Raw genomic sequence first — 13,909 nt, 5'->3', positions numbered from 1 at the left:
CGTGAGTCTGGGGCCGTGTGATGGCATGGAACGCGGCGGCGACATCGGGCAGGCTCGCGGTCGTCGTGAGTTTGGGGCCGTGTGATGGCATGGAACGCGGCGGCGACATCGGGCAGGCTCGCGGTGTGTCGGCAGAGATGCGGCGGCGGCAAGAAGGCCTAGCCCTCGGCGTGACGAAGAGACCAAGTCGTGGCTCGGCAGCGGGATTTCTGGAGATGCAGTTTTAACCTCTACCGTGATTTGTGGAGATGCAGTTTGGAACGACGTGAGCTAGCGATACAGGTGCATGTTTATCTCTAGCGATACAGGTTCGTTGGGCCTGGCCCATGTGGGGACGACGGAGACGACGAAAGGAACGGGGAACGACCAAACGTATTGGCAGAATACGGAAACAGTTTAGACTTTTTAAGTAGTAGAGATAGTGCGAGTACCGACGTATACTGTATACGTACATGCGTATACCGATGGAGTAGTAGAGATTGAAGGGCCTAAAAGCAAAACAGATCGAACCGACCCGTACGTTCTCTCCTCTCCCCAGCGTATACGGTCGCATCTACCTCCGATCCCCGATGCGCCACCGCCGCTCGTCGTCCCTCGGATCCCCGATGTGCCACCGCCGCTCGTCGTCGTGCCGGCCAACGCCGACCACATCCGCCACAACCACGCACTGAGTAAGCTGCGCCTTGGCCCCCTACACCGGATCCTCACCCGCGCCCCGCCGTTCCGCCCCTGATGCAAATGCTGCGGCTAACCCTAGCTGTGGGCTCGGTCGCCGCCGCGGTTCCCGTGCCGCCGCGCCTCCTGGTGGTTCCCTACGTCGTGTCGAAGCCACGCCGCGCCCACGGATCGGAGGAAGCCTCTCCCAAAGGTATGAATCATCGTTCCCACCCTCTTCCGATTTTGGGACTGCGTGAGGGGAATTGGAGGGCGCTCATTGTGGTGGTTGCTTGATTGCAGCTGGGAGCAGCGATTTTGGGCCTGCGGGAGGGGAATCAGAGGGAGCTCGCCATGGTGGTTGGTCGTTTGGAGCAGGGGACTTAGTGTTGGCACAGGCCCAATCCGGGGATTTGCTACATCTTTTGCATAAGAGAGTTGGTAATTGGTCACACATGCAATTAAATTTTGCTATCTTCTGGTCTAGAATAATTTGCATCCTTACCAAGTAGTAAGAACAGTGTAACTATGGTTTCCGTTTGGCAGTTTAGGGAGTTACCATGCTTCCAAATGTGAATGCTCATGCGGTGTAGATAATAGCTGTGAGTTAAATGCGTTTCTCAACATCTATCAGAAGCTCTATGAATCCCCCGACCCATATCCAGCTCTTTCTTCTATGGCAGTATGTTATTCAAACTTATTTTGTAACGCGGTTACTTTAATCCGGAATTGTTGGATGTATTCATAGTGTAAACCGTCTCTTGGCTGTCTTGACTTTTCTAATAGTGCAAATTGTCACCAATATTTGGTATCTCGTTAACTCTTATCTGTCCTATGTAATCACTTGCCATCTTATTGCTAGTCGTTCTTGGCACCTGCAGATATAATTGTAGACGTGTAGTTCATATTATCATTTGTTCTTATAATAACAGGTATTTGTGGACAAATTACTTTTACGATTCAATCGTCACTCTGAGTACAAGGATAACTTTTGCAATAGTAGGTGCCAGCTTGCACTAAATTAAACTATAGGAGGAAGCTCTCAAACTACAAACATAGACGCAAGTTAGTTTGCTCTGACTTAACATTAGCGCAGATCAGATTTAGCAGCTGTGGAAAAATATGTTACTGTATGCAGTATCCTCTAACAAATCCTGGTGTGTTCGATTTTGTTTGTTGTTTTGCTTAAATGTATCTCTTAACTAGTATCTGGTTTGAATATGCTGGATGGGGTCAGCCATTACCTAGTAGTTTTAGTTTTCACCAAAGTTTGTTGCTAATGTTCTCAATGCATTCAGGATCAAGACCTAAACTATCTGAATTGGAGATAGAAAAACATAAGATGACACTTGTGCTTGAACAATATCGGGTGGAAACTAAAGAACCAACATGTGACGATTAAGCGGCTTGAGGAGCAAAACTGCCAACTGGAACAATAGGTTTGTTCCAAGGTCACTCGATTTCCTGCTCTATTTTTTAATCGTTTTTGTTGCTTGCTCAAATGGTGTCACTGTGTCACAATTAAAAATGCCAGCGGTTGAAACGAGAGTTCTTTGTAATGTGATCTCGAGCACACTACATGGAGTTATAGACTAGTTATATCTTATATTTGCTATCTGCATACTTGGTCGAGTATCATTGTGATTGTTCACTATCATCACTTCATCATATTAATCCTCCTTTTTGAAATCTGACTATTCACTATCACCACACTTTTAGTTACCATGCTTCTGCATGGCAGATCCACGATGCTACTGCAGTGCCCTAGAGATTACTATCACTATCATTCATTCCTGCCATGTAATACCAAGCAAATAGCCGTAACTGAAATTGCTGGATTGAATAAATTGAGTACTATAATGGCAGGAATGGTTGGATGAGGTTCATTAGATGCTCTACGTAGTCAAATAGCTAGGTAGTGGATTACTTCGTTTCTGCAGTTGGTGCTAGGTGAAAAGTGGATTTTATCAAGTTGTTTGTCTGCAATTTGTTGTAGAGCTAATAGTTTCTAGTGTGACATGAGATACCTATGCATACATCTGTATGTCAGGTTGTAGAGCTGTTAGAGCTTAGGGGACCTGCCTCTGAATCTATCTTAATATTTTCATGGAAGTGAGGAAATGTTCAACGTTAAGTGTGAATGCTGTAAGATCAGTCTGTCACCCTCCCCTTCCTGTTATTTTCGCATTTCGTTTCGTGCACAATTGTTCTAGGAGATCAGTCGATTACGTAGTTGTATCCTCAATATATGATCTTTGCACAATCAAGATATATAAATGCACTCCTCCGCTGGATCCATGCCTCAGCGCCACCCTACAGCACTCATTTCAAGAGCATAGCTGGACATATTTAGCTTTTGGCCACTGCTGCATTATTCACTTGTGCGTTGAATAATGAGGAAAGAGAATGGAGAGTTGGAGACGAATGGTGTGGCCAAACAAAATTTATAACAATAGGTATTTCTTGCCTGTCACCATAATCTTTTTATTTTGAATGTTTACTTTAAAGTTTCAGGTTGAGTTAATTCTTATCATCACTGTGGTTATTTCTAACTTATTTCAGGTTGAGTTATTTGGCTCATTTGTAGTGAATTTCGTATTGTTCCTTGTGCACTTGTATCCGTTATATATTCCTTTCAACTTCAGGTTTAACATGGTTCATGCCTCATTTACAATGGGTCCATGCTTGCTTAGTTGATTTCTCATTGTCAGTGGACTTCAGAAAAAACTAGATTTTGCAGTTGCATGAGGCAAGCCATTTTCTTTGTCGTGTGGGTATCAGCCTACGGGTAGCTGTGCCTGGCGCTGTTGTCACCGTATCATCTACTTACGTGTTGCTTCAGTAATGAAGTAACTAGTGTGTTTATTATTCTGGGTTTGAAGATAAATCTCTATTTAGAGATAGACGATGGGCTTCTATGTATAGCACCTGCCCATGGTTGAACCCTGAGCCTAACTGTTGCAAGTATACTATACCGAACTATTTACCAGTGTTTTTTTGAAACATTGATCAATGTCTTTGTTGGTTTCTTGTTATGCCGCTAACAATGCTAAATATAACCAACAATGAATTAATACTCGGTGAACTTGTTACTTGTGGGATTGATGATTTTTGTACATGGAGAAATATTTTGTGGGGTCTCACCACCCCCAACTAGATTCGATACCTGTGTTTAGTTAATACTTGAAAATGTGACAAGCAATTTAAAATGGCGATCATAATCCTACACCATCTTGAATTTAGAGTGATTGACAAGCAATTTGTCATCCTTAGTGATTACTAATATATTTTGACAAGATTTTAGCCATGATGGCTGATATTTTTGCATAATAATATTAAGATTTAGACTTGGAATGCTAATTCTAGGACAGGATAAGCAACACGATCATGTTTTCCAAGAATTGGTTGTATTTCACCCTTTCATGGTTCAAATGCCACTCTGATCATATATATTGTAAATATTCATCTTTGATTAAGCTTTACAATTTAGAGTTTTCATTTATTCTGAATAGACAATATTTGATGCAAATTACATTGGTCACGTGCAAGTCTCATTTGATTAAGACTTGCAGTGTTACATGACTGGTAAATATTTGTGTATCTCAAAATGAACTTTTTTGTTGTTACTTATGATATAACTGTAAGCTGCTAATATTTCTGTTATCCTGTTATCTGTCAATAATTTATGGTATGTTCCAGACTGTTTATTCTTTCTAGCATATCTTAAGATATTTATCATGGTTTACTTGTGCTTCTAGGGCCTTGAGATATGTTACGACAAAGCTAATCCGGTATTTGCTTTGGTCCCGGAAGATGTGAGATTTCATGAAGAACTATTTGAGAAGGTGTCTTTGCTACAGCAGCTTGTACGTCCTGAAAACTTGGATATAAAACCAGAATATCAGAATTAAGCGTCATGGTTGGTATGAAACTAACTTCCCTCTTTATCTCAGAATTTTGTATTTCTATAGAGATTACTTTTTTTAGTTATTTTAGGGATTTCTCACCAACTGTTGTAACTCATGAAGGTGGAATTTAAGTTGACTTTGCTTGGATAAATGTGGCTAGGCCAAGTATTTCTTTGGTATTAGGAATGATTCTAGTACTCATCATGCCATGCTGCTGTTTTTTTAGCGCGGCATCAAATCTTAGTATGATGCACCAAGCAAATGGACACTCTCCTTTTTGTTTGATTTATGATTGTATTTTTTCCTTTTCAGTATTAAAAAATGGCTCATCCACCGAAACATATGGCAGACATAAATAAAAAAGATAATAACATTCATTGTGTCTCCTGTAGCTCCTGATGGTGATAGTGTGATTGACGGGTGCACTTGCTATCTTGTATGAACGTAAAGTGAATCTTGCTAGTTCTGACTTTCTGTGTTCGTTTCTGCAGCCAGTTGAAATTGTCACACCCTGATCACATGCTAGTTTAATCAACCAGACCAGCGGAATATAACTTTGACATGGCTCTCCAAACTAAAGGGCACTTATTGTTAGATGGTGCATCTCATCTATGCTCTTGCACTTGATTCACAGTAAGTGTCGTCATTGTAATCCTTATTTCTCTTGAGCCTATATCAGGGATAGGGTCTTCTTATCCCACAAAGTTTTGTATTTCTTAGTTGGGAAATTGATTGGGATGTTTGGTAGCTGCCTTTTATATAATCATCAACATTTTCATCAATTGTTGTAACAAAAATAAACCAAATATTTGCAATTTATCTCTTCTCCTCGGCCCTGTGGTGTACCTGTTAACCTCCCTCTATTGCACTGTCATGTGTTAGGCCCAAGCCCCAGACTGGTAGCTCTATCCATGCGGCGGAATTGGTGTTTCGTGCTGAGAATTTTTCGTTTCGTTTCGGGGGAATGCTTCTCTCACTCACTCTCTGTGTGTGGGCGGGTGTCTGCAGATGCTCGGAGATGAGATTGGGAAGGGGGCGTACGGGCGCGTCTACAAGGGGCTCGACCTGGAGAACGGCGACTTCGTGGCCATCAAGCAGGTCTCGCTCGAGAACATCCCGCAGGAGGGTCTCAACATCATGGTGAGGATTCCCTTCTTGCTTCTTCTGCCTTCTCAGCTGATGTGTAGCGCCCCGCCCGAGTCACAGTTACATGAAATGCGGTTTCTAGTAGATCTTAGTTAAATTTAGTGAATACAAGGCTGTCTAGTAGCACAAATGCTGCAAGGTGGGTTGCCTGCTACTTAACTGCTTCCGTTAAGCACACTGGGTTCCTAGAAGCTGCATGTCTCACATTCTTCTTATTGGTGTGAACATTGTAAAATATTTGCATCAACTGTTTTGGATCTGCATATCAAATATTTGCAATTTATTTGTTGAAACTGTGATTATGAGGTCAATGAACTGAATTATGCTAGTGTGGCAGATGGGTTGAGCGATTTACACTACTATTTCCTTTTCTATGGCGTTAATTTTGACACAGAACCAGCAATTGTATGGTGCGAAAGTAAGACTTCATCCACTAGATCTGCTTTAGGAGACCAGGACAAAAAAAAGCTTACTCCATCCGATCCATGATTAGTTTATTACAACTTTGTACTAAATTGGTGACCCATATGATGGATCGAGGGAGTAATAAATTGGACATTTTTTAGTACTTAACTAGTCTGGTCAGCACGCTAGACTTGTACTTGTCAATTTTTCTTCAAGTATTGGTAAAATCATGGTAGTTTGTTATTTGTTAGTGATCTGGTGTGAACAATTGTCTATAGGTTAGGTTGCAGGACTAGTTAATTTGATTTAGTTTTGAACGCAGCTTTCGCCAGAGATGTTCTGGATTGTTTTTATTGCTTTAACTTATATATTTCAAACTTTTGCCTGCTGTTGACATTTTTCATAGTTAAATTCTTCTTTTTAACATATTTAGATATATGAATAATTTATTTATTTATTACTCATGTCAGTTCAAAGCTATTGATTCACTAAAAGGCATTGCCAATTGCACCCTTTAACTGTTTTTTTTTGTTTGAGAGTAGGTTATCACGTGTACCACACTATTTAACTGTTCTTTTCTTTCTAACAAGCATGTATGGTACTCTTGCTACATATTGAGTATGTTTGTTCCATGCTCACTCCAACTGTTCTTCCTCATGCAATTTCTCATACTTTGTAATATTGGATATTAACAAGTATAGCAATGTGAGTATGTGACAATCAAATCTACAAATGTTTAATTTTAAATCTCAACAAAACTATTTGTCCACATAACTGCTACCAACAGTCCAACATTGCTTTTATTATCTTTCAAAAGTAACTTGGATTGATAGACTACTAAGCATAAAATGTCCACGATTTGTTCTTACAATAAGGCATGTTGACGAGGATGATCCAGTCCCAATTGGCTCACCAGGAGATACACAATCGGTCGTGGCTTCTGACATTGAACATGTAAGCTCAGGGTTCTTTTCCTAATACACAAATAAGTGCATCAGGAAGTGCACTTGAGAAGAAGTTGAAAGCAGTTGCATCTACTGCTAAGAAGAGGAAGGGTGGAAGTCAGAAAGTTACTGCTTAGATACTGTCATCAAATTACTGCATAGTTACATCAAAACTGCTTAGATACTGTCTTATGCATCTGTGGAGGACAATGCCTCCAAAACTGCAAAGTTATGCATCTGTGCATGTTAGTACTGTAATGTGACCACTGTGATTTGTTATTAGTACTGTAATATGACTTATACCTTAACTTTGACCAAATATGTGCATGTTAGTACTGTAATGTTATTAGTACTGTAATATGACCACTGTCATGCTTGTAGTTTTATGAGCATTTTGTTTACTAGCTTGTAAAGACATTTAGAGGCACATCTCAAACTGCCTCTAAAGACATTTAGAGGCAAATTTCAATGTGCCCCTGAAAACCTTTAGAGGCAAAACACTAAGTGCCCCTGAAAACCTTTAGAGGCACTTTTCAAAGTGCCTATAAAAACCTTTAGAGGCACTTTTTAAACTGCCTCTAAAAACATTTAGAGGCACTTTTCAAACTGCCCCTAAAAACCTTTAGAGGCACTTTTCAAACTGCCACTAAAAACATTTAGAGGCACTTTCCAAACTGCCCCTAAAAACTTTTAGAGGCACTTTTCAAACTGCCCCAAAAAACATTTAGAGGCACTTTCCAAACTGCCCCTAAAAACATTTAGAGGCACTTTCCAAACTGCCCCTAAAAATCTTTAGAGGCACTTTCCAAACTGCCCCTAAAAACCTTTAGAGGCACTTTTCAAACTGCCCCTAAATGTATTTGGGACATTTCATTCAAAGTGCCCCAAATATATTTAGGGACACAAGCATCCGGGGCACTTTTCATAGTGCCCCTAAAAGTAATTAGGGGCACTTTGGCTACCTATTGGGGCACTTTGAAGTGCCCCTAAATATGGACCGTACAGTAGTGTGGATCGGTTCTCGGGCCACCACTCCTGCCATCGCCTACGCCCACGAGCTTGAACCCCGCCGCCGTTTGCCCTTGCCTACACACGGGAGCTTGATCCCCTGCCGTCGCCGCCGTTGTCTCCCACCCAGCGTGACGTTCACCGCGTGCCACTGTGTATCCCCCGCAATCCACAACACTCCGCCGCCACACTCCACGATGATGACAAGGACGGATACAAGGCGGCAGAATCATATCCAGTGTCGAGGCCATCACGCCTCTACCGGCCGGCGAGGAGGAGAAATTGTAGCAGGTGGTGGACAACGCGGAGATACGCGACGAGGTGAACAACATGTAGAAGTCATGTGTGCTGGAGCCTGGAGGGCGCGTTTTCGAAGGCAGACATGGTGGTCAGCACGTTCTCGGAGGCAGACGTGTACCGGAAGGTGCACGCCAACATCCCTGTCTAGGTACACCGACTACTCCTCATGGCTCGATTCGTTCGGCTACGACCGCACCGCTCAACGCTACCATCAGATCACTGTGCTGCCAAGATCAGGCGGTGATTGCAGGCACCTGGCCGTGAGACGCGAATTCAGAGCAAAGCGGGTGGATGAAAAAGACCAGCTGCCGCCAGGAACAACATGCCGCCTCTGTCGTGCGAGCAACCACCTCTCTATTTTTCCCTCTTACTCGAAGCCCTCTATTTTTCTCCTTCATCTCCCGTCTCGTAGTGCTAGGAAGGATCAAGGATACAAAATAACTCTCTACTTGATCCATGTTTCTACAGTGACAGTTTTTTAGCTTAGAGTTGGCATAATGAGTAGAAAGAAAGGTAATGCGAGTAGAAAGAAAAGGCACAGATGGTGCTTGGAGCATTTGTTTCGCTTGCCAGCTTTTTTTTTAATCATATTGCATTCATGATATAACAGGAACATTACAAGTCCAGCACCTTTTGCAAATTGGGGTAATATAGCTTTTCACATTGCTGAAGATAAAAGCATCTTGAGTTTGTGCTACTTTTTGACTGCTCCGAGGAAGAGATGGGAAGGCATAGGACGTGATCAGGTTTAATGCTCTTGTTTATTTGCTGGATTTTGTTTCAAACAAACTTTTAATTGCTTCTAACATTGTTTTGTTTTCTCAATCTACTTTAGGGAATAACTGACGATAACATTGAGGGCTATCAGGAAAAGATTCAGTCTATGTAGAATCGTGTTTGCTTGTATTCAGTACTACGAATTAAAGGGCAAGGTTCCGAAGTTATATCCATTTTTATATAAACGGATATAACATGCTTATGCACAACATTTTATATTTCACAGCCTCACATGAGCTCGGCTGATCGATAAGAACATGAGCGTTCAGCTTTTAGCAAGGGTGATATTGAAATGTGTCTGATTCTAATTTGGACGATGATGATGAATTCACTGAGTCAAAATCATTTGACATACCGTATCCTTCTAAGAAAGGGAATAAAACCTGGACATGGATCTAATTAAGAGGCTCTTTCTATTTTTCCAAGCTAATTAAACAGCGATAGAACAAGTGTGTCACGTGTGTGGATAGGCTCATGAAGATTCCAGCAATAAAAATCTCTATAACTGGTCGACTTATGAAGGTTTGCATCTTTCCATGCTTTTAAAATTATTTTGCTATTTTATGTTCCATTCAACAAATATATCCTAATTTCTCCGTTTTCATTATATAGACAGTCGATAAATAGAGGTTCTGACATTATATGCATTTTCATGATACTTATCCATCTTTAAAACCAAGAAATTATGTAGAGGGAGATAATGATTGAATTAATTGAATCCAGTCTCGTTCGATGAACCGCATAGCCATAGTCCGGTATTAAGTGTGCTTTTGTATGACATAATTTACTAGATGATGATTTTTCTTACTCTACAGTGCTACGAGCTATCCAAGTTGGATCTTAACTAATTATGTTCTTGCTGGGTTCAGTCATTCTATCTGTCCTTCAATTGGTTGACTACTTATTTTATCATCTCATGTGTTACACCGTGTTCTCCTTATTTCTTGGCCGCGGTAAGCAGTATTGTTTGCTAATGTGGCACCAAAAGAGAATAAGCCATGAGATGTTTTTTGAAGTGTCCCCTTGTGGCACCAATTAGATTTCATCCTTTAACGTGTTTTTTTTAGAAACCTTTTAACGTGTTTTTTACAGGTCGTTAGAGGCCTCTGTTTGGCTTGTTAGATAATACCCTCAATATGGTATCTTTGTTGTCTGTTATGACCCATCTTTTTCTACATTGATTGTTCTTGCACAAATCTGGTTGAGCTAAGAGAGTTGATGCAAGGAAGTTGCTAGGAGTGTTTTTTTTGGGGTAGATTCCTCAAAAGGCGTAATGCTATTTCCGTTTTTAGCTATTTTGATATCTTTTGTTTGTTGGTTACTCATCTATTCTTCCATCTGTAGCATCACTAAAAAATTGTACGACTCAATCAAGATGAAAAATTGTAGTAGAGATTTGGTTGGTCGTAACCTTTTTTCTAATAAAATGTTGTTTTTACTGGTATAATCATTGAATCAATTGCCAGTTTAATGGTCCATTAAAATGATGACTACATGTTGCTGCATAATTAGATATATATGTATATATATTAGATAGAAGATTTCATAAAAAAAACCAAGTTTCATGTCAAACATACATGATCATATTTATTTTGAGGGATCTTGCATAGCACTGATGAGCCTAATGAATAAGCATTAGGGTGAACAGGATACCAGAGGCCAGCACACGCCAGATGCAAAGGGCGATGAGGACACCAGAGGCGAGCAACACGCCAAATGCAGAAGACGATTAGGACACCAAAGGCGAGGAACGCACCAGCTAGAGAGGGCATAGCGAATGGTCTCTTGACGATTGATATCACATTTCATCTTCATTTAGAAAAGATGAAATACTAGGCTAGATTTAAAATTTACGGCTAGGAATACTGGACAATCACAATTTATCAATATCACGGTCCATGGGTGGGTGGGAAGGGGAAGGAGATTATGTTAGTAGAAAGTACACATGTAATGAAAATTTTGATCGATGTTGTTTTTATATTATTGTCGTATGCGTGGCAATACAATTCGGGTGAGATGACTACACTAATGGAGAAGAAGAAAAGCGGTGAATCGTAGCAACGCACGGGCATTCAACTAGTTTAAGTAGAGTTTGTAGTACGGTACAAGCTTAAAGACAACAATCCACTACTAATTTTAACTTATTCAAACAGCAAGCTTTACCACCTAAATACCTCAAAACGTTTGCAAAGAATCAGGTTATCAAAGCTCAATGATCTACAAGATTATGCAAGTGTTTCATTATACCTCTACCATATGCAACATTTCCTTGACCAACCGAATAACAATGAACGAAGCAGTTTTCAATCTTCGCCATGAACATTAAAAGCTAAGAACACATGTGTTCATACGAACCAGCGGAGCGTGTCTCTCTCCCACACAAGGATGAACTTATTCAAACATAAACTAAAACAAAAACGAACAGACGCTCCAAGTAAAGCACATAAGATGTGACGGAATAAAAATATAGTTTCACTAGAAGTGACCTGATAAGTTGTCGATGAAGAAGGGGATGCCTTGGGCATCCCCAAGCTTAGATGCTTGAGTCTTCTTGAAATATGCAGGGATGAACCACGGGGGCATCCCCAAGCTTAGACTTTTCACTCTTCTTGATCATAGTATATCATCCTCCTCTCTTGACCCTTGAAAACTTCCTCCACACTAAACTCAAAACAAACTCATTAGAGGGTTAGTGCATAATCAAAAATTCACATGTTCAGAGGTAACACAATCATTCTTAACACTTCTGGACATTGCCCAAAGCTACTGGAAGTTAATGGAACAAAGAAATCCATTCAACATAGCAAAAGAGGCAATGCGAAATAAAAGGCAGAATCTGTCAAAACAGAACAGTCCGTAAAGACGAATTTTCCAGAGGCACTTAACTTGCTCAGATGAAAAAGCTCAAATTAAATGAAAGTTGCGTACATATCTGAGGATCACGCACGTAAATTGGCAGATTTTTCTGAGTTACCTACAAAGAACCCTGCCCAAATTCGTGACAGACAGAAATCTGTTTCTGCGCAGAAATCCAAATCTAGTATCAACCTTGCTATCAAAGATTTTACTTGGCACAACAATGCAATAAAATAAAGATAAGGAGAGGTTGCTACAGTAGTAACAACTTCCAAGACTCAAATATAAAACAAAAGTGCTGTAGTAAAATAAAGACATGGGTTATCTCCCAAGAAGTGCTTTCTTTATAGCCATTAAGATGGGCTCAGTAATTTCAATGATGCACTCGCAAGAAATAAGAGTTGAAGCAAAAGAGAGCATCAAGAAGCAAATTCAAAACACATTTAAGCCTAACCCACTTCCTATGAAAAGGAATCTTGTAAATAAACAAGTTATTGAAGCATAATGCAACAAGCATAGAAGGGCAACACAAGCGCAACTTCAAGATTCTCAACATAAAGAGGGGAAACTTAATATTATTAAGATGCATATAACCATGTTTCCCTCTCTCATAATAACTTTCAGTGGCATCATGAACAAACTCAACAATATAAGTATCAAATGAAACATTCTTGTCATGAGCTATATGCATAAAATTATTACTCTCCACATAAGCATAATCAATTTTATTAGTTGTAGTGGGAGCAAATTCAACAAAGTAGCTATCATTATTATTCTCATCATCAAATATAGGAGGCATATTGTAATCATAACTAAACTTATCCTCCATAGTAGGCGGCACCAAAAGACCACTATCATTATAATCATCATAAATAGGAGGCATATCATAATCAACATAAACTTTCTCCTCAATACCCGGAGGACTAAAGAGATCATTTTCATCAAAACCGACCTCCCCAAGCTTAAATTCTTCCATAGCATTAGCAACAATGGTGTTCAAAGCATTCATACTAATAACATTCCCATTAGCATGCATAAGTTCCATGGGTTTTTTAATTTTCTCTTCAAACACATCATGTCCTAATTCAAGATAAAGTTCATAAAGATCTCTCATTTTGTTGTTGTCTTCCATTAAGCCTTACTAGTGTAAAACAAGAGACAAAAAGATGCAATTGCAGGATCTAAAGGAAATAGCTTCGAGCACTTACAACGGCAACAGAAAATAACTTAGTTACCTGGGACCGGAGTGTGAGTGCCTTTTACCTTTCCTCCCCGGCAACGGCGCCAGAAAAGTGTTTGCTGTCCACAACTGGCGCGTGGTTGACGTGGGAGGTTTGATGGCAGTTGACGGGCTTGATGGAGTGTCTTGATTCGTCCCCGGCAATGGCGCCAGAAAAGTGCTTGATGTCTACGGGTGCTTCTATTCTTGTAGACAGTGTTGGGCCTCCAAGAGCAGAGGTTTGTAGAACAGCAGCAAGTTTCCCTTAAGTGGATCACCCAAGGTTTATCGAACTCAGGGAGGAAGAGGTCAAAGATATCCCTCTCAAGCAACCCTGCAATCACGATACAAGAAGTCTCTTGTGTCCCCAACACACCTAATACACTTGTCAGATGTATAGGTGCACTAGTTCGGCGAAGAGATAGTGAAATACAAGTAGTATGGATGTATATGAGTGGTAATAGCAATCTGAAATAAAGATGGCAGCGAGTAAACATGCAACCGAACAGTAAATAAGCGGTGTTTGCAGTACTGGAAACAAGGCCTAGGGATCCTACTTTCACTAGTGGACACTCTCAACATTGATAAGTTCTCTTCCTTTGTGCTACATATACTCTTGTTTGATAACAAACACCATTCGTTGTGTAGGGCTACAAGAGCACCTCAATGCCGGAGTTAACAAGCGCCACAAC

At 40.5% G+C, this 13,909-nt stretch overlaps 1 protein-coding gene across 7 annotated transcripts; it reads left to right on the top strand.

Moving 5' to 3' along the window:
- The first annotated feature begins 424 nt into the window (after nt 1-424).
- Nucleotides 425-9,427, top strand: LOC127346036 (uncharacterized). Of its 7 annotated transcripts, none has more exons than XM_071826825.1 (8): nt 425-868; nt 958-1,095; nt 1,953-3,110; nt 4,413-4,577; nt 5,054-5,195; nt 5,571-5,702; nt 8,976-9,111; nt 9,201-9,427. In XM_071826825.1, exons 5-8 carry the CDS (start codon nt 5,158-5,160, stop codon nt 9,252-9,254), a joined length of 360 nt encoding a protein of 119 aa, XP_071682926.1. In that variant the 5' UTR covers nt 425-868; nt 958-1,095; nt 1,953-3,110; nt 4,413-4,577; nt 5,054-5,157; the 3' UTR covers nt 9,255-9,427. The 7 variants fall into 7 exon arrangements, 1 of the variants encoding a protein (XP_071682926.1); XR_007879236.2 differs by lacking the exons at nt 8,976-9,111; nt 9,201-9,427 and adding an exon at nt 6,989-7,443 and having other exon boundaries at nt 435-868; nt 1,953-2,093; nt 2,705-3,110; XR_007879239.1 differs by lacking the exons at nt 8,976-9,111; nt 9,201-9,427 and adding an exon at nt 6,989-7,443 and having other exon boundaries at nt 438-868; nt 1,953-2,093; nt 2,923-3,110.
- The last annotated feature ends 4,482 nt before the right edge of the window (nt 9,428-13,909 follow it).

The sequence above is a fragment of the Lolium perenne genome, chromosome 1 (genome assembly GCF_019359855.2).
Source record: "Lolium perenne isolate Kyuss_39 chromosome 1, Kyuss_2.0, whole genome shotgun sequence".
NCBI classification, from domain to species: Eukaryota; Viridiplantae; Streptophyta; class Magnoliopsida; order Poales; family Poaceae; genus Lolium; species Lolium perenne.
Note: the sequence above shows the minus strand (reverse complement) of the source record. Positions and strands in the feature narration are given on the sequence as shown.

What these genes read in the sequence shown, in the direction of transcription:
- LOC127346036 (XM_071826825.1), top strand. Translation starts at nt 5,158, where the DNA reads ATGGTGCATCTCATCTATGCTCTTGCACTTGATTCACA. An exon ending in GCTCTTGCACTTGATTCACA is followed by an intron (nt 5,196 to 5,570) that starts GTAAGTGTCGTC and finishes GGGTGTCTGCAG; the next exon opens with ATGCTCGGAGATGAGATTGG. An exon ending in AAGGCATAGGACGTGATCAG is followed by an intron (nt 9,112 to 9,200) that starts GTTTAATGCTCT and finishes AATCTACTTTAG; the next exon opens with GGAATAACTGACGATAACAT.